This window comes from Colletotrichum fructicola, assembly GCF_000319635.2.
Source record: "Colletotrichum fructicola Nara gc5 chromosome Unknown KSG_Nara_v1_contig01, whole genome shotgun sequence".
Classification (NCBI taxonomy): Eukaryota; Fungi; Ascomycota; class Sordariomycetes; order Glomerellales; family Glomerellaceae; genus Colletotrichum; species Colletotrichum fructicola.
Window position 1 is genome coordinate 411,019 of NW_027094051.1, and position 18,859 is coordinate 429,877.

The 18,859-nt window shown below is 51.9% G+C and overlaps 7 protein-coding genes across 7 annotated transcripts; 2 read left to right on the forward strand and 5 right to left on the reverse strand.

Moving 5' to 3' along the window:
• Positions 1 to 73: 73 nt before the first annotated feature.
• CGGC5_v000122 (Sugar transporter STL1) lies at positions 74 to 1,845 on the reverse strand (the record flags this gene model as incomplete). The annotated part of the gene is made up of 3 exons (XM_032023317.1): positions 74 to 475; positions 528 to 1,702; positions 1,758 to 1,845. The coding sequence occupies 3 exons, from the start codon at positions 1,843 to 1,845 to the stop codon at positions 74 to 76; spliced, it is 1,665 nt and encodes a 554-aa protein (XP_031880000.1).
• Positions 1,846 to 6,330: 4,485 nt separating this feature from the next.
• CGGC5_v000123 (uncharacterized protein) lies at positions 6,331 to 8,198 on the reverse strand (the record flags this gene model as incomplete). Its single annotated transcript, XM_032023318.2, has 6 exons — positions 6,331 to 6,356; positions 6,560 to 6,569; positions 6,610 to 7,315; positions 7,371 to 7,678; positions 7,744 to 8,098; positions 8,155 to 8,198. The coding sequence occupies 6 exons, from the start codon at positions 8,196 to 8,198 to the stop codon at positions 6,331 to 6,333; spliced, it is 1,449 nt and encodes a 482-aa protein (XP_031879989.2).
• Positions 8,199 to 8,421: 223 nt separating this feature from the next.
• gaaC-2 (L-threo-3-deoxy-hexylosonate aldolase) lies at positions 8,422 to 9,396 on the reverse strand (the record flags this gene model as incomplete). Its single annotated transcript, XM_032023319.1, has 1 exon — positions 8,422 to 9,396. The coding sequence occupies one exon, from the start codon at positions 9,394 to 9,396 to the stop codon at positions 8,422 to 8,424; it is 975 nt and encodes a 324-aa protein (XP_031879984.1).
• A 548-nt stretch (positions 9,397 to 9,944) lies between these two features.
• accs (1-aminocyclopropane-1-carboxylate synthase-like protein 1) lies at positions 9,945 to 11,066 on the forward strand (the record flags this gene model as incomplete). Its single annotated transcript, XM_032023320.1, has 1 exon — positions 9,945 to 11,066. The coding sequence occupies one exon, from the start codon at positions 9,945 to 9,947 to the stop codon at positions 11,064 to 11,066; it is 1,122 nt and encodes a 373-aa protein (XP_031880008.1).
• Positions 11,067 to 11,186: 120 nt separating this feature from the next.
• Positions 11,187 to 11,902, reverse strand: CGGC5_v000126 (uncharacterized protein; the record flags this gene model as incomplete). The annotated part of the gene is made up of 2 exons (XM_066150632.1): positions 11,187 to 11,701; positions 11,809 to 11,902. The coding sequence occupies 2 exons, from the start codon at positions 11,900 to 11,902 to the stop codon at positions 11,187 to 11,189; spliced, it is 609 nt and encodes a 202-aa protein (XP_066009704.1).
• Positions 11,903 to 13,249: 1,347 nt separating this feature from the next.
• CGGC5_v000127 (uncharacterized protein) lies at positions 13,250 to 14,182 on the reverse strand (the record flags this gene model as incomplete). The annotated part of the gene is made up of 1 exon (XM_032023323.1): positions 13,250 to 14,182. The coding sequence occupies one exon, from the start codon at positions 14,180 to 14,182 to the stop codon at positions 13,250 to 13,252; it is 933 nt and encodes a 310-aa protein (XP_031879995.1).
• A 777-nt stretch (positions 14,183 to 14,959) lies between these two features.
• Positions 14,960 to 16,240, forward strand: CGGC5_v000128 (Tyrosinase-like protein orsC; the record flags this gene model as incomplete). Its single annotated transcript, XM_032023324.1, has 4 exons — positions 14,960 to 15,090; positions 15,175 to 15,337; positions 15,398 to 15,926; positions 15,981 to 16,240. 4 exons carry the CDS (start codon positions 14,960 to 14,962, stop codon positions 16,238 to 16,240), a joined length of 1,083 nt encoding a protein of 360 aa, XP_031879994.1.
• Positions 16,241 to 18,859: the final 2,619 nt, after the last annotated feature.

Below are 18,859 nucleotides of genomic sequence, written 5' to 3' on the forward strand. Positions count from 1 at the left end.
CGTTCGTCGCGCGGCCCCTAACCGAGCAGCTGTAAAGATTTCCCTACCAGGGGGACCGGTCCAAAGAAGCCTTTTAAATCTTCTCGGACTTCTCGACATTCTGCGTCTCCTCGTCCTGGCGGGTCCAGATGCCGCCCTGGGCGCTGTTGACGGAGTCGCCGCTGCTGCCCTCGCCACGGTTCTCGCGGGTGGTGGCGCGGCCCTCGTTCTCCTTGACGTCGTCGTAGTGGATGAGGAGCTCGCCGTTCTTGCCGTAGCGGTGGGGCTCGGTGCGGGCAACGTCGACGACGGTGAAGGCGCCCTTCCAGCCGCTGCCGGTCTTGGCGAAGATGGAGTCCATTTCCTCGAGGGAGCGGTAGGCGGTCTCGGGGAAGAAGAAGTAGACGCAGGGGACGATGAAGGCGTTGATGACGGCGAAGATGGTGTAGGTGTGGTGCTTGATGGTGTCGAAAGCGACGGGAGTGATCATGACGACCTGGTTCAGTTAGTGTTAAAGCTCGAGAGGCACTTTGGGAGGACAGACTTACCATGAAGTTGAAGATCCAGTTGGCGGAGGTGGAGAGAGCGTTGGCAGGGGCGCGAATGCGGAGGGGAACAATCTCGGCAGGGTACAGCCAGGTCATGCCGAGCCAGCCAACAGCGAAGAAGGTGTTGAAAACGAACAGGAAGACAATGCCAGTGACCTGGAAAGGAAAGGTATCCCGGGAGTTGACACCAGCAAGAACGGCCATGGTAACGGCCTGGCCCACGGCACCAAAAAGCATAAGCTTGCGACGGCCGACACGCTCAACGAGGAAGACAGCAGGCCAGGAAGCGATGAAATACTCGGTACCGTTGAGAGCGGCAAGAAGGTGGGACATGAAGCGAGACATGCCAAGTCCAGAGTAGATGACAGCAGCGTAGTAGGTGATGAGGTTGATACCGCAAATCTGCTGGAACATCTGGTTGACGTAGGCGATGACAGTGCGGTGGAAGTTGCGGTTCTTGTCCATGGTGAAGAGGTCGGCGAAACTGCCCTTGGACATCTCCTCGACAGTCTCCTTCATGACCTTGTACTCGTTCTCGACGTAGTCATCATCCAGAGGCAAGTCGGCGATGGCAGCAATGACTTCCTTGGATTCCTCGTGGCGGTCCTTGAGAATAAGCCAGCGGGGAGACTCCGGGAGGTTCCAGACGAAGGCGAGAATGAAGATGCAGAAAGCGATCTGGAGCGCCAGAGGGAAGCGCCATGCGACAGAGCCCGGAGCGAAAGACATGCCCAGATCGATCCAGTAGGAAATCATGATACCGCCGCTGATGAGGGCACCCTCAATCATGACCAGCTTACCACGCTTGTGAGCACTGCAAGTTTCTGATTGCCATGTTGGTACTGTTGACGTGTTGCCGCCGTTTCCGAGTCCAGTGATGATACGTCCGATGATGAAGTGGGGGAGAGTCATAGCAGAAGCCTGAAGAGCGGCGCCGATGATCATGATAGAAGTACCGAGGATAATCATGCGCTTGCGACCGAGGGGGTTACCGATGAAGATGGTAATGATGGCGCCGATGAAGCAGCCGAGGTTGTAGGAAGCGACGGCGATACCCTGGGCGGTAGCACGCTCGCTCTTGAGAGCTCTGCTAATGCCGTCGGCTTCGGGGTCGATGTCGGGGAACTGAGACTGGAAGGCGGGCAGGGTGAGAATACCACCAGTGACACCCTGGTCTGGAGGAGCAATGTCAGTATGTTGTCTCTGTGTCTGTGGAGGTGTAAGGCCTACCGTATCCGAAAAGCAGGAAATCACATCCGGCGATGATACTGATCGCCCAGTTGAGGCTCTTGCCTCGAAGGCCGAAGTAGTTACCCATCTTGAAGACTCTTTTCACAGCTAGCAGTGTCTGAAAGTGGTATTACCAGACGGTGTCGCAAGCTGTCGGGTGGTCGATCGAGGAATGAATCCAGGTGCTCGGGCTGAGATGTTACAATGACAGGAAACTCCTCGAACGAAGCGGCGCGACACGTCCTTTTAGATGAAAATCGAGTTCTGCCGTTCCAGGGTAAAGATCGGCAACGTCAGCGTGCCAGAGGGAGTGAACTCTCTCCCACCTTGCAGTCGTACAATAACACATCCGACCTACTCGTGCCAGCCTCGGACCCTGGCGCCGTCTGTTTACACCCAACCCAAGAACCCCAGCCAACCAATTCCCAGCCGTCCCCCAAGACATGCCCCGATTTCCCCCAATCCCCGTACGATCCAAGATCCCAATGGAGGGTCCCTCCTGGAGGTGGTGGAGTTGTCTCCGACCCGGAGGGGGAAGGGGGGTGAAAGAACTCCCCACCCTTGGGATCCACGGGGATGGGCAAGGTTGGAGGTACACCACACTGGTAAGCGAGGGTGGGAGGAGAAAGTTGGGAACGGGGGCATGTCGTCAGGCAGGCCAAGACGCCGGCACGAAAGACATGGGCCCGCGCTGGGCCAATACGGCACGAGGACGGGCGCAAGACGTTGCAATACGGTGGTCTCACCGCCGCGACGCGCCCGTGGAGAACTCCTCATGCCTCTCTTCTGCACGGCAGAATTCGGAGAGACACCGATGCGGTAAGAGAGCCAGGCAGAGTGCGCAAACACGCATGATTCGCTGTCCGACCGACGAAGCGGAGCTGGAGGCTTCAATTGAGGACCCAGAAGAGCCGCAGCCATGTCCATTATCGTACATTATCGGTGGATCTGAGATGGAGATGCGCTGGAGAAAACGACGTCATACCTGAAATCTCTGATAGAGACCGATAAGTAGTGCAGGCTGACGGGTACCTTTTCGGGGGCACCTTTGTGCATGTTTGTATTAGTTAGGTTGCCTGTGTGCCATACAGTTACATTCAGTTGGTCCATCGGTTCATTGCAGTGGCCAGTCTGAGCGTTGAATACGCCGCCGCCGCCCACATGTGCGAGTCAGGGGGCCCTGTGCGAACCCTGCGGTCACCCTGCCCGAAGTGGCTGTTAAAAGAAAGAAGCGCCGAGCCGACGAGGCTCTCGACACTACGAGGGACGCGGCAGGGTGGTAGCGTAGCCGCTGAGAGCGCTTGCAGCTGCGGATTCTGACTCTATGCCCATTTCGCGCGGCCATCTTTGCTGCCTCTCTTTGGCCCTGCTCGAGATTTAAGTTGGACCCAGCCGTGGGGAACGGCGACAGAACCAGGTTTCAAGTTGAAATACTCGCACGCGATTTGTCAACGTCGGCAGTTGTTGGTGACGACCTTTGACGGGGTGGATGGTGGTAGGTGGAGAGTATGACGTATTGGTTCGGACGAAATTAGTGTCGAGAAAGGCGCCCTTTGATTGTCACGATTGCTATTTTCTCAGCAGCTATTTTTGCAGACATTGTTAACATGAAGTTGAATGTCAGCTCGATGCCATGGCTCGTCAAAATGCTTGACTCGTAGCTAAGACAACGAGACCCAAATCGCCCAGAACGACAAGAGATATTGATGGAAACGGCTCACTTGGCCAAATTGCTTGTGTTTGGGTCCGTCGTGGATTCTCATCCTTCACTGTCTCTTGGACTCTTGGAGACTCCAAAATATTTGCGGCTAACTGTGGGGTTTCTAGTGGGATCAACATTTCGATCTAACCAGTCCTGAGCAGTCCTAAGCAGTCGTCGGAATGACGTCGTCGGAGAAGGAGAATTTTCACCGGGCTCGGCATCTCCTAAAGCGGTAATCCGAGCAGGCGCGCGAGGCGACGTCCGGCGGCCAAGCCAATGATGAGCCGACTGAAACCCGCGACGAGGCTATTGAAACCCCAGAGCATTCCCCGATGGCTGGGGGATTACGGGCGGAAAAACCAGCCGGGTCAGATTTGATGGCCGTTGGTTGGCCGTTGATGGCTGACCGTTCTATCCACAGCGTTGCCCGCATGAACCGGAGAGCGACCAGTCAATCTCCTCCAAATCCAACATGAGCTGACTCGGGCCCGCATCTGTTATGTTGGTTCAGTGACCTCTTGCTGCGCAAAAAGGCAATGAAGCCGACGTTTGGTCCTCTTGGCGCACAAAAATCTGCATCTTTGAACCAGCATCATATGTAGGCTGACGTATTCGGACTCTCGGCGGTTGATCCCCAGAGTCCGTCATCCTTGGTCTCTCAAGTCTCTAGCCATTGCGAGCTCTTTAGCGGTTTGCCATCATCACCAAATTGGTCAAATGCGCGAGAGAGAAACAAAAACATTGCCGATCTCTTTACCAATGGCCTGGTTCATCCAGGACTGTCAAAGTGTCAAATTCCTGGCAGAACGTGGTTTCCATGTTTTCGCTTAGGCACTAATTTGCGTCTGTTGATAAACAAAAATTCTCGTCTTGTGAAGAGATCTTCATCACTTCGTATCCTATCAGGCATCGACCATCGACCGAACGAGGCAAGACCCTGAGTCCCTGACTCTTGGACGGTTGTCTGAGCCGGTTGGACTCCACATCTCAGGCGAGTGATGCCTGACGCGAGGATAAACCGGGCCCACGTCCAATGTCTCTGAGAGGCACAGGAACAATGAGAGGGATAAATGATAGAGCAAGAGGGAGAGACGTCCATCGGGGGAAGGCAACACCGAGTTTGCTGGCTTTCAACTGGCCAGAGACCGGTCGCGCATAATGCATGTTTGTGATGTTGATGGGATTTGAATCCATGAATGAGACTTTCTCCACCGGGAAATCCGAACAAATTGCGAAGACTACCAGACCATCGGCTTGACCCTCAACGCCGTTGGTGCGTACCGGTGCCGGCTATGGGAGAAGGCGGAAAGGAACGGCCAACGGGATGCCATTGCCAAGCGGCAAGGCCATCGCCGGTCCGGAAATTTCTGCATCCTCGGCCCCACACCGAGCCACCAAGTTTTGTGAAGTTCGGGTGGAGTCCGAATCCTTGTCCAGAGCCCTAAAGTTGCTCCAAGCTCCTGAGGCAGCCGACGTTGGAGTTTGACTAGAGTCTGGAGATGAGGAGGACGCGGCAGACGCGAATGCGGGAGGACTTGGAGCCTCAGGCGCGAAATGAAAGGTGGACAACTCCATTCTCCGACAGACGACTACGAACCTGTGGCCCTTCGTCACCTCCGACACAATGGAGCCAACGGCAGACGGTCTGCCCACGAACCACTTAAGATGAGCACGCTGGGGAACCATCATGTGACAGAAGTGGCAAGCTGCCTAAACTGACCTCCAAACTGCATCTGTATGGACGGGCTTTCGTCGGCCCTACAGGCGTTATCTGGATGCGCCAAAAGCCTCACTTCTGCAGTCACTTCTGCGGTCTGCATGTAGAATCGCGGGGCTTGCGGGCGCCGCGCGGGCGGCAATGGCGTGCACCTGGCTAGGGGCTGTTTCTCTCGCCCAAAACGATGACGTCTGTGGTCGGCCCGTCCTACTTTGTCGGTTTTGAGCCGGGCGGACGACTTGATCGGATTCTTGGTCTCGGGAGGCAATGCGATTGTGTCGTCGGAAGCAGGCCGAGGTGAGCATAGGTGAGCGTTGACAGATGTCGTTCTCTTGAAAATAGCTCGCCTTTGACTGGTCATCTGTCGAAGAGCCTCTTGTTTTTAACCAGGGATAATTACCACGGAATTTACTCCGGGTGGCAAAGCTGGCCGCTCCATTGGTAACAAGGCCTTACGGCGTAGATGATAGGCCTCACCGCAATGATGTCTAGGGGTAATAATTCTCAGTTGCGCGCTTAGAATAAAATCATTTAACCGGGCCTTCTTTCTCATCGAGTATCATTTCAGCCTGAGAGGTGCCACTGGGGCATCAAATAAGAGTGGCCATTGCTGGATGGACACATCAAACCCATAGCTGGCTACTGATGCCCTCACCATGTCGATTGTAGTCAGACATGCTCATGTAAGCACCCTGATCGACATATTTACTCGTGGTTCTCCTTTGAAAAAGGTTGAAGTCGAGACCATTCGCAGCTCCAACAAAGACGACCCGTCGTTCGGAGCTCCCCGCCTACGGCACGCACCGGCCAAGGTCCCGTTGAATAGAGCTATTGCGGGTCCTCCACACCGACGTCACCGAGTCCTTTTCGGCATCGTGGGTCCACGCCTTGGCTCATTGGGTGGGGATTAAAACTTCAACTTCAAGGTCTCGTTGATTGTGAAGGTCCTACGTCACCAAGGATAAGTCGTAAAGCAGTGAATTGCCAGCATTGTGGTATTGCGGCTGCTCAACTTGATGGTCCAACCGAATGCAGCGGTCGTTGCTAATTACTAATGTGTATTGTTCATTGTCAAATTCACAATGAATTATTTTGCTCATTTTTAGCAAATTTCATTGCAACAGACATTTATCATCAACCTTGAGCAGTATAGCCTACGCCAAAGAATTTATTTGAGTCTCTGTAATGTCGTTCGTTAGTTTCCGGTATCTTCGGACCACTCGCACTCATCGATATGTATCACTCTATGAAATTGAAAAATAGTTTTGCTGCTCGTGCGATGAGCCATGTGCACCTCATACCGGCATAAAAACATTAGTTACGACGGGTAATTCACCAACCGCCTTGAATGCCACTGTAGGGAAGGAAATACATCAACCTTACTAGTCGGTGTCTGAACATTGGGTGCTATTCTATTCTCGACTTTGATATACATTAGAACAGGTAAAGGCGATGAAATTGCGATACGACGATGCCGTCTTATTGTCCATCGAGGTTGGGAAAGAGAGATAAGACGAATAGTCCGGTTGCAGCGGCGCCCCGTGCGCCATCAGTGATCCAGCGCTTTCAAGAAACTCGGGGTGTCTGATGAAAAGCCTAGGATCGAGTTTGTATCTGTCTAGTCGGATCTCAATTTGTAAATGATTCGCAACGGCCAAGGCAACACTCGGCACGTTGAAAATGTCCGTGACCTTCGATGTCGGCAGAGGCGCCGGTATCTCGCTGGAGTCCTCATCAATGGCCCCCATCGCTTGCACGAGATCCATGATCTTAACGTACACCTGCAGAGGAGGTGCGTCGATGACCAAGTCGCTGAGGAGAGTCTCGACAGCGTACATACTGACGACATCGCTGACGACTTGATCGATGCAAGGGTTCCCCGCATGGTAGCGAACGAGGCAGTCACGGATGGAGGGGAAAGGAAGCCAGTCAATGACGGCAGGATAGCTGCATGACAGCTGCAGCAGAGTTGGCTGGTACTGCGGGTGGAGCTTGTTGAACGTTTCCTCGCAAGGGCGGGTTTTCCACACAGTGATGTCTCGGGTATAATAGAACCTCGTTTTAGTATACCAGAGCATGACATCCTGCCGTGAAATAGTGTGAAATATTGATAGAGCCGAGGTAGTGGCTAAATAAAGCCTAAAGGCCGTTAGCTAAGAAAGACCCTAGCGAGGGACGAGATGACATTACTGACAATGGTAAAGATAACTGCACCTTGGGTTGTTCTGTCCTGGCTTTGAGCTCGTGTTGTATGAAATCAATGTGGTCAGAGAATGATGAATTTGACTCGACCCATGTCTGGCGCCGCGAGTGGCCCAGGTCCTGGGAAGAAACCAGGGCGTCATTGTAAACTTGAGGCCCCATTTGATATTCGAATGACCAAATGTTTGGTATTTGTTGTGTCATTTCACAGGCGATCATGGGTCCTCCGAGGTCGGATGTAGGTGGGAGGTCAGCTTCGAGGCATGGGTTTGGCTCGTCTGGCTGCGCTGGCTGCGCTGTCTGCTCCTAGCCATTTAGTCATGACAAACTTTACGCACACAAATAGCCAAATTCGCAGAACATACCGATGCATCAATTTGGGAAATTGGTTGGAGATCTGCCGACGTGGGCTGATCGTCCACAATGGGTTGAGAAGCAGAGACGTTATCATCAGGGGAGTTTATTCTAGAGACTTCATCATTTGCGTCTTCATGTCTCGGAGCCGTGTTTAGAACCAGAGCTTGGACGCCAGCGAGTAAGCTATTGAGCTTGGCGTGCGCTTCCGCGAGTTGCTCCCGGAGAGCTGTATTCTCACGTCTCAATTTAGCCAAAGCTTCGCTTTCATTTGTGTGGTTGTTATCCGCTCGTTCGCGGAGCTCGCGAATCAGGTCATCCCTGCGCCGGCGGAATGCCTGTTGCGACAAACGATTGCGCAGTTTCCTAGGTCGGAGTGTTAGTTTGCAATGGGGCCGGTATTATTCTTTCTGAGAACGAACTTTATGTCCTGAGAGGTTGCGGTGCCGTTTGCCTTCTTGCCCATCGTATCTATACACAGCTTGTCAAAGACCTCAGGTGGGGTGGTACGGAAGAGGAGGTAATGTCGAGAATTTGTACTGGAAACGTATGACTACAGTTCCAATGACTAATTCCCCACACGAAACATTTCTTCCTCCCACCACATGTCCCTTGTCAGAGTTGAACTTAATTACATCTTATTGGCCGTGCTCGAATGCGCTATGCTGCGAGATAGACTTAGTCTTATTTTACTGGGGACTAATGCATTTTGTTTTCGAAGAAGAAGCCCCAAGCCGGTTTTCGACAGCCATCAATTCCCCCAAGCCAGCCCGCATCTCCGACAGGGAAGCTTCAGACAACATCTTCAAAGGCCGCCGGGGGCTGCCTCCGTAGCCGAACAGGTCGTTCAGCGCGGCTTTTGTACCCGATATCCCTCGCGCAGTATGTTCCCAGTCGCCTTTGGCCAGAATGGCCTGCATATCTCTCGCTTCCTCCACTAGGCCCTCTTGCCACAAATCGAAAACTTGGACGCAGGTCCGCGGGGTAACGTTTGCACCGCCTGCAATGACACCAGTGGAACCTGCAACAAGAGCAGGAAGGATGAAGTCTGCCAAGCCACCAAAGAGGGCGTAAGACTGGCGGGACTTCATCGCCGTGGAGACGCGACTTAGTTTACCAGTATCACCACAGGTGAACTTCGTCCCCGCAATGTTGGGGTGCTGGGAGACGCGGCTCAGAAGATCCGAGTCCATCTCGATGTCAGCAGATACGGCAGGAAAGCTATAGAGGATAATCGGAATCGGTGACTGATCCGCGACGTCGGTAAAGAAACTCTCAATGACTTCAGGGCTCATGCCTTTGCTGAAGTAGGACGGCGGTAGGATAAGGGCGTAGTCACTACCGGCTCGGCTGGCCTCGTTGCAGAGATGAACGGTGCCTCGAACGGAGTGTTCGGAGCAGCCGGCAATGATAGGAGTCTGCTGCTTTCCAATGCTGTTGAGGGCATTACGGGTTTCACGGATGATGGTGTTCCGCTCCTTGATAGAAAGGTGAGGTGCCTCGCCGTTGGAACCCATGACCACAAAACCAGCGATCCCCGCTTCAGAGAGCCGGATAGTGTGTTGACGCTGAGTTTGCGTATCGATGCTTTCGGTTGTCTTGTCAAAGAAGGACATGCTCGCGGCGAAGATGCCGCGAGGCAACGCCCGTGTAGCGCGTTCCATGCTGTAGTCTGTGTAATTCGAAAAACAATGGATACTGGGAGATGATGAAGAGAAATCCGAACGTCACCATCTAGTATATATTCGTGCCTATTAGGATCATTCATGAGGCAATTCGTAAGCGACCCGAGTATGTCATTGATTGATGACCAAATCTCACCTAGTTTCAGCCAGCACTGCACAATTCACCTTGTCCTCCGCACGTTAGTCATTGCAGCAGCCCGTACGTAGCAGTGCGTAAGTCCGACTGCCGATCATTGTTCTAGGAATGATGCTCGCAAAGTGGCCAGCGTTGCCATAGTTCTATGCTATGGGCCGCACCGCCACTTCCAAATTACCTTACGTTAGTCATTCAAGCAGTACGTAAGTCCAATGATTGCCATGCTTGCCAATCACTAGCTCTAGCACCCCGTCCCATACTTTCATTCCCCGTCTAACTTCATATATGGTACCCTAACCTAGCTCTACGAACTTTTCAAATTAGTTTTCTACCAGTTTATACGTTGTCAATGTCAACTCTGACACACCGCTTGGCCACTTTAATGTTAACAATGCCTCTCTCAACCCGAGCCAAATCTGCCGAAAACTCAAGCGACGGATTGCACATTTGGAAAGCTGTGGATGATCTCTTTCATCCTACTGCCAACCCCACGGGCTTTGCGACATTAGGCGTCTCGGAGAACACGCTGATGTCCCGAGAGCTATCAGAGCATCTGCACCGGAACTTCAAGCTCCCAAGTCATTCACTCACCTATGGAGATGGCATGACTGGATCCAAGAGGATCAAAGCGGCATTAGCTACATTCCTCAACCGTCACTTGCACCCCTCAAAGCCCCTTGAGTCAGCGCATTTTACAATCACAAACGGCTGCAGCTCTGCGATTGAGCACCTTGCCTGGGCTGTAGCAAACCCCGGCGACGCTTTTTTGCTTGGCCGGCCTTACTACAATACCTTTGTCCCAGATCTGATTCTCAGAACTGGTTGCAAGGTCATTCCGGTGGCCTTTGACAACACCGATCCCATAGCCCCTGGGGCAGTTGGTCATTACAAGCGTGCCCTTGAATGCGCAGCCGCAGAGGGCCAGCGAGTCGCAGGTCTCATCATATCGAACCCACATAATCCTCTCGGGAGATGCTACTCTCGCGCCAGCCTCCTCAGCCTTATGAGATTTTGCTCCGAGAACGATATGCACTTCATCAGCGACGAAGTATATGCCTTGTCAGTCTGGGAAAACAAAGTGGACCATGAGTCCGAATCAGCGCTTTTCGAATCGTGTCTATCACTCAACACAGACGGCGTACTCGCTCCCGACCGGATCCATACAATCTGGGGTATGTCGAAAGACTTTGGCGCGAACGGACTGCGGATCGGGGCTGTCATCTCCCAGTCAAGGCCGGCTCTGCACAAAGCTTTAGTGGCTGTAGCTCTTTATAGCTCCCCTTCTTCTGCGTCTGATCATATTGCAGCAAATATCCTCGAAGATGAGAAATGGTCAGACTCTTTCATACAAGAAAACAGGACCAGGCTTGCTAGCAGGTACCAGCTTATCGTACGCTGGGCGAATAGCTACGGTATTCCCTACGCACCCGGCACGAACGCGGCGTTCTTCCTATGGGCTGATCTCGGGAGTGTTTGGAAGAGGCACAATCCTGGAACTGTAACCGATAAGTAGCTAGATGATTTCCTGATTAAACTCTTCTTGGACCACAAGGTCTATGTTTCTTCCGGAAAAGACTTCGGGTCTGAGCGTGCTGGATGGTTCCGTATTGTGTTCTCTCAGAACGAAGTTCAGCTACTGACTGGACTGGAAAGGGTCGCTGCTGCTCTCAAGTCTAGAGTAACAGTAAACGTATAGTTTTGACATCGATTGAAAGATTTCACACATTTGCAGCGTCACACTGATGGTACATTCGTACTGATCATGCCATACAGGGTGCGCATCATTCCCCTGGTCAAGTAGTCTCTCAAACCTTTTCCGATCCCAGTCGCGCTCCTCGCCGTAGCCAGGCCAGCCCGCCTTCTTCATCTTCCTGGCCATCTTGTTGTGGCTAAAGTCGTCTTCGGGGTCCGAATCAGAGCCAGGCTCGGACTCATACTCCCAGTTCATGTTTCTTATCACGGACATTTCCGACGGCCCGGGGCCGATCCAGCTGAGCTCTCGGTACCGCTCCTTGCAAAGCGCGAAGAATTCAGCGGGCTCGTGCACATTGAATCCAGCGAGCTGCCAGTCATTCGCTAAGTCGCCGCGAAACCGCTCCAGAGTGCTGTTCAGCTCGGGAGCAGGCTCGTCATGTCGCCCGGTCGGTTCTCCCCAATAGATTCAATCGTCGGCGGTGTCCAGTATGACATCGTATCCACTTTGGCTCCTGCAGATAGCGATTACGGCGCACGAGGGCGGGAGCGGCGGGTCTGACCAGTGATGGGCATGACCAGGCCTTCAATGCAGTCCTCGCGGATCTTCTTCTGCAAGTCCTCGTTACGGTAGTCAATGACGGGAATGTCTTGCATGAGGAACGGGGCCAGAGCGAGGCTGTTGCTGGGAGAGGCAATGTAGGGGATGCAGCGGAGGAGGTCAAGAACAGTGCCGTTTCTCTTGAGGGGGGCCTAGGGTTTCTTGGTTGATCGAAGTCCAGCCGCCGGACGGCGCCTGCGCGACAGTAACGTTCCAACAGACGCGGTCGCAGAAGTTGTAGTAGTCTGTTAAGAGACGCACGAACTCGTCTCAGTCGTACTTCATGACTGGGAACTGGCGGCCGTTGCAAGTGCAGAGTCTTGGTGGTGGATTGAAGAGGCCTGGGATCGGTTGATCGTGCCCAACCATAGGCTGGGGGCTCTCGCAGGTTGGTAGACGATATGTGGATTAGGCTAAGCCGAACCCGGGTCGCAAGATACGAGGGCGGGAGAAGACATGTAAGTCCTCATCAGGGGTTCTTCCATGCCAACTGTAGATGATGTATCCTGATACATACACAGGGTTCCATGCCCAGAGACACAGCTGGCTAAGCCATCAATGCTAAACAGCGTGCATACTGACAAGATTCTCATGTATCAAAGAGTCTTGCGAATACGGAGGGATACGTATGCGTTTCTCAGATATTTTCCGTTGTCCTTGATGGTATCTTGTGAAGTTTGCATTTTACAGTTGCTGAAGTGATACAGCTACTGTTGCGCTGCGTACCCGATGAGGATCTTCAATAGGAATAGGTCACAGCCTGTCTAGAGTGGTCTTAGTACGAAGGTCGGACTGACTGCCAAAAGTCATGCAATTAGAAATACATATTGAGAATGAGTTTTGCTAACCGGGCAGTGTTCAACGCACATAACCCCTTACCTAGTATAAAGCGATTGAATCTTTCTCGTTGTTATCGTCGTCGTCCATCGTCGTCGGCTATCGTCGTCGTCTATCGTCTTCGTCTATCGTTAGATCGAAGTATAAGTATACTGCGATTGAAGTCATAGGGGGCACTACCCAGATAGCTCACTGACACTGCCCAACTAGCAAGACTCTTGAGAATAAATAAATGTACGTAGCTTTCGTCTATGCGAAAGTGAGCTGCAGGTAAGGTTAAGCAGCCTTGCTAATCTAACGTATAACTCCGACTAGCGCTAGCGAGAAAGCCTGTAACTGTTTAATGTTTGATTTGCACTTTAGGCTTGTATTTAAATGCTAACCTACTACATTGAACACCAAGCTCGCTAAAGTCCCGGCTTCTCTACACCACCATCAATACCTCTCTTTCTTACATAGTTGCATTTGAGATTGTAAATCTTGAGCTGGCAGTCTAATATAGACATCCATTCCAGATCATTTTGTCCGCTAAAGATGAACATGAGTTTCCTCCACCAATCGTAGGATTATTCAATCGAGCATTTAGCAAGAGCCTGAAGAGTGGAGTTGTCAAACTGAGAAGCATCCCAAATAGTGGTGAGCTCGGTGATGAAGCCCTCAGGGTTGAGCAGAAGAGCTGTGATTCCGTTGTCGGCCCCGCTTCCAGAACGACCTCTCCACTCATAGGCTCCACCCACGGCACTTCCAACAACGTGGCGGACGGCAGCACCGGAACCGTAGGGCAAAGTGGGCAGAGCTCTGTTCAGGTATCTTTCAATGGCCGCTTTGCCTTCAATGCGCGTGCGAGTGGTAAAGTCCTGTAGGACAGCATCGAAAGTCAGAAGGTCAGCCACGGCGGTGACATTACCCCCGGTGAGAGCTGCGTGGAGCTCATCTGCAGCGCGTTGGATACTCTCATTGGGCTGAGATGCTACACGCGATTCGGCGAAGTCGGTGGGGAACTGGTCATCAGGCACTCGGTACGCCGAAACAGGGTTGAGGCGTGAGTCCCAGTAGTCGACCTGGCGCAAGACCTTGCCGTCGCGGAAGTCAAACGCAGCGATCAAGCGCATTTCCGCGCCAAAGACGGCCGGAGTGTCGACAAAAGTGACCACGGCGCTGTTGGCATCGCCAACGATTCGCAGTGGGTAGGACTTCGCATCCGCGGTCCAACCGGCAACAACGGGTTCGAAGGTTGCTAGAAGATCTGGCTGAGAAAAGAAGGTGCCCAAAGTTGCGTCGACATAGACTCCTTCGGTGGTGTCGAAGTAGCCGATCCAGCGCTGAACGTCGTGGAGACTCTTTGCCGTAAAGTACTCTTGGACGGTGTTGACGGCTTCGGTTGTTGCATAGCGCGTGTCGGCAACGTCGGGATAAACAGCACCCGACTGGCGGTGAACGATGGTTGGACTGGCTACGGATAGTCCGGCGATTGCAGTCAGGAGGAACGTGGAGAGCATCTTGACGTGCGTGTTGGGTATGTGAAATGCAGGTTTAAGAACTTGAACTGGTTGACAATTTCAAAGACTTATAATGATGCGACTGTAACGGATGGGAAGTTGCTTTAATAGTTTTGACTTGGTGCAAATCTAATTGACCGCGGAACTATTGCAAGTGTTGCCAAGCATTCTATTCCTCAACTCCTAAAACATTCCGGTCAAGATGGGCATCGGGAAGACAAATGTTTCTTCCTTCCCGAGCCGCGCGCGATTCCAACGCCAGGCGCCTTCCCATTTCCTAATGCCGCGCGCGATGTTGAGCCTAGATGAGTCTGTGGTACTGATTTCTGGTCATGCAGAGTCTGTGACTTCCTAATTGAATTGAGTGTGGCATTTTGCGCCTACAGTTGAGCATTAGTATGATAGTCAACAAGATTCCAGAATTTGTTTGTACACTTGAGATTCTTCATGCCAAGCTCGGCTGTTAGATTATTGAGGCTTTTCCCGCCTCGTTGGGCAGACTATCTGGGCTTGGCAGCGGGCCGCTTCGGCAACTAGCAACGTCTTGCGACCGAACGGGCATTTCAACAACCCGACCGAGCGCTGAACGCACGACTTTTGGTTAGTGAGTAGTTGGTTATGATGATTTGAATGTGTTGGACAGGCTTGCATCCGTAGTGTGGTGATATAAAAAGTAATGCTAAATAACACCTTTAATTTTCGCGATCCTCACTGAGCTTCAAGGTTATCGTTTGACTCGCAACTATACAGAAGCCGCTTTGGCAAAAGGCAAAAATCATGGCCACCTATTCTTGGTTTCTGGCCGCTTTGGCTCTCATCAACCCTCTCGCTGCTATGCCCACTGGCGAACAGCTGGTTAAGAAACAAGCCAACAGTACATGTACCCAGCCTCTGGTTCGGAAAGAATGGTGAGTGCTTTTCTTCTCTCCCACCATTATCCCTTCCTGGTCTCATTTTCCGTACAAGTTCAGCAGTAATTGACTCATACGCAGGCGCACGCTTTCGACGGAAGACAAGAAGTCTTACATTGACGCTGTCAAGTGCTTGTACAATAAGCCAGCCGTCAATTCGAAGGAAATCCTGCCTGGGGTTACCAACCGTTACGAAGACTTTGTCGGAGACCATATCCTCCAGGCTTCTGCGAACCACTTTGTGGTAAGAGAGATCTATAAATCTAAATATGCTCCTGTACTGACAAAAAGTGTTTTTGTCTAGGGTCACTTTTATCCCTGGCATCGCTTGCTTGTGTGGGCCTACGAGCGGGAGCTACGGCTTTGCGGATATGAAGGAGCCCAGCCATATTGGGACTGGTCATTGGACGTGGCAAGCTATGATGACATGCTCAAGTCCCCGGTTTTCGACCCTGACACAGGTTTCGGCGGGAACGGCGAATGGGTGCCTGGTACACCTGAAAACCCCGAACCTGGCATTCCCTTGACCGGTGGCACCCTTGTCTTCAACATGTCTGACCGTACTGGGGGCGGGTGCATCCCAAACGGCCCTTTTGCCAACCTTACCCTTCACATGGGCCCCCAGAACAGTGTTGCTTACAACGAATGGTGCGTCCGAAGGGACTTCACCCCTAACCAATTTATGAGCCTCGGAAATGCGGCTTCGGTAGCGGAGGGAATGGCGCAGCCTGACTACGGATTCTTCAGCAAACTCACTGAAGATACCATCCACGGCGCTGGTCATCAGGGTGTTGGTGGTATGTATGGTGTCTTGAGCGATATCTGGGCCAGTCGTGAGTCGAACCCCTTTGAGCCCCAATCCAAATTCACCCGCTTACAGTTAACAGCTGGTGACCCTCTCTTCTGGCTGCATCACTGCAACATTGATCGGTCTTGGTGGTCCTGGCAATCGAGAAATCTGACGGAGCGTCTCCACGATATATCTGGCCCAATTACTCCTTTTGACCATGACAACCGTCTCGGTGGCAATGTCACTCTCGATTTCGAGGTCCGCACCAATTCAACTATCGATGTGACCCTTCCTATCAGGGACCTCATGGATATTGGCAATGACTTTCTTTGCTACACTTACGACTCACTTTACTAAGGGCAACCAGCTAGCTTGAACACAATGTCCTGCTTTACTTTCACCTACAGAAGCCTAGCTTCAAGATCCTACTCACAGGCCTTCCCGTTCACCCTTTTCATGAATTAAGAATTATTAAGCAGCTCTCAATTTCAGATTCTAGAGAGCGAAAATAATTAAATCGCCGTGTAATCTCTTAAACATGCCAGTCTGAGGTCTTTTCGAGTTCTATTCTTCCTAAACTTGTTGAATAGCCTCTCAACATACCTTAGTGATCCTAGGCTCCCGATTTGGCGTCCCATGCCACAGCTTGCACCCTTTGGAGGAAGCAATAGACGTGGATCAATACAAGCATGTGAGACTGCCCCAAGACTCACAAGAAGGCTCATATTCATAGTAACCATGCTCAATACCCTGATTACAAGCTAGCACGACTACCAAGAATCCTCTAAGGAGAGATACAAGCTTCTGCATAGTAATTCTGTCTGTTGCCGTTGTTCACCGAACTATGCATTGAAGTTCGCGGATGCGGCTTACGTGTAAGCTTTCCAGCTTCTCGTCTAGCCGTCCTCCCTCATAAGGAGAAAGCAACACGCCGACGAGCTGCTTCTTTCTGCTTTGAACCTCTACAACGTACTTAGTGACACCATTGCATATTACAAGATGAGCAGCCCGCTGTGTTAGGCTTACGTAAATGTCGAAAACCTTTGTCTCGGTTTCGAAATTCAGACGCAGCTGTGGGTACTGATGACGGCGGCCAACTGTCTCACCTAGGAGTGCGCCTCGTTTGGTTGTACAATAGCTACAAGCCGAGTCGTAAGGTGTCCGACAGTACGTCATATCCTCAACCAACCTGTCACCGCTTTTTCTAATTTCATTCTCTCTTCTCTATATTAGAAGTCAAGAAATTGCGCTGCACTTTCAAAGAAGATACAATGATCGTATGATAGCTTAGAATACGGCAGCACTCCTACTTTTATTGGCTAAAGCTACTTCATTCAACATTACGACTATGATTGTTCGGCCTATGGCATGAGAATCAGCATCAAGTTAGATATGTACAGCCAATGGCCACTCACTCCTGGCGCCGGAGAATTCCGAGTTCTGGTTCTCCATCCCCCCACTACAGATGGTGGTGATGATCAACTTCGCGGAAGCCTCGTTGTCGCAAATCTCAAGCATGAGAAGGAAAAGTTCGAGACTCTCTCATATGTATGGGGCAATAGTACCTCGCCACGGACAACCATACTTGTCGACCGTATATCACTTCAGATCACCGCGAGCCTGGGGTCCTTTCTCCGGAACCTTCGGAGAAATGGCCGACCGCTTCGGTTGTGGGCAGACGGCATCTGTATCAATCAGGAGGGTGACAAGGAGAAGTCCGAACAAGTCGCGCTTATGGCTGACATATACAAGTCTTGCTCGCAAGTCAACGTCTGGCTCCCTGATCCCACACACAATGTCGTCACAACACCCAGAAACAAGAGCGTTGGCAGTATTGGAGGTCTGTGCTCCCTCATAGCCGGAGACCATTTTCACGATGTGCCAGGTTACCATGTCTCCGAGCGCACTAAAACACTCAGATTTGCAGAGACAGCCGAGTTTGATGCTCTCTGGAACGGGTTTTTGCTCCTTGCAAATAGCTCGTGGTGGACCAGGGCCTGGACTGCGCAGGAAGCATTCCTACCCCCGCGGGTCATTTTCCTTCACTATGCAGCAGACAGCTGTGATATCAAGGTTATAATGAGCGTCTTTGGCAGCATCGTGACCGGTTGAGGTCGTATTGTACAGAGGCCATCGATCTCTTCCCCGAAGAAAGGATGACACAGCTCAACAAGTTTTACCAGGCTTTTGCGAAGGTACAGCACCGCCGCGAAGTTCTTATCGGGCGGCGTTCGACGGACGGGAGAGATTGCTTTTACAACATTGTGACGAGCTTTTCCAGCCGGCAGTGCCACGACGCACGGGATAGGATCTACTCTCTCTGGAGCATGACGCCCTCTTTCTACAAGGACTGCCCTCTCGACTACGCCATTCCGGAAGGTGTTCTTTTCACCTCGGTTTTCGAGTGCATGCTGAGGGAAGCGAAGTATTCTAGGGGGCATCTCAACAACTTTCTCGGCTGGGGAATAGACTACCGTGTTCTCTAATGGATGAACTTTGGGTCAGATTCTACAACAGCCAATTATAGACCCTCATGGGTGCCAGACTTTTCCAAGAGCTGGAGTCACGAGGCCCTTCACGCACATCAAGGGAGGATCGGATTCTCGAAGCTGTATCAGCCTTCGGGGTGGTCGAGAGGGCATGTCAAGGTTCAGGGGAGGCAATTGCACCTCAAAGGCTTTCCTATGGACAAGGTTCGAGTTGTTGGGGAGACGGTTGACGATCCTACGAGCCCTGAGTCATTGAAGAAAGCCCTATTTCAGTGGATTTGCCTACTCAGAGAAAGTGGCTTTGCTGATAAAACCACCGATGTTACGTTTCATGAGCAATTAGCCACCTTGTTATGCGCGGATATTGTCGCAGAAAGGATGCCAGATAACCAGTTTGCAGCTTGGAGGCGTAAGTTTGTCGCTCAGCGAATGTGGAAAGTCAACATCTTGGCGACGATTTTCGAGTATGCCTTCAATGTTATAGCAA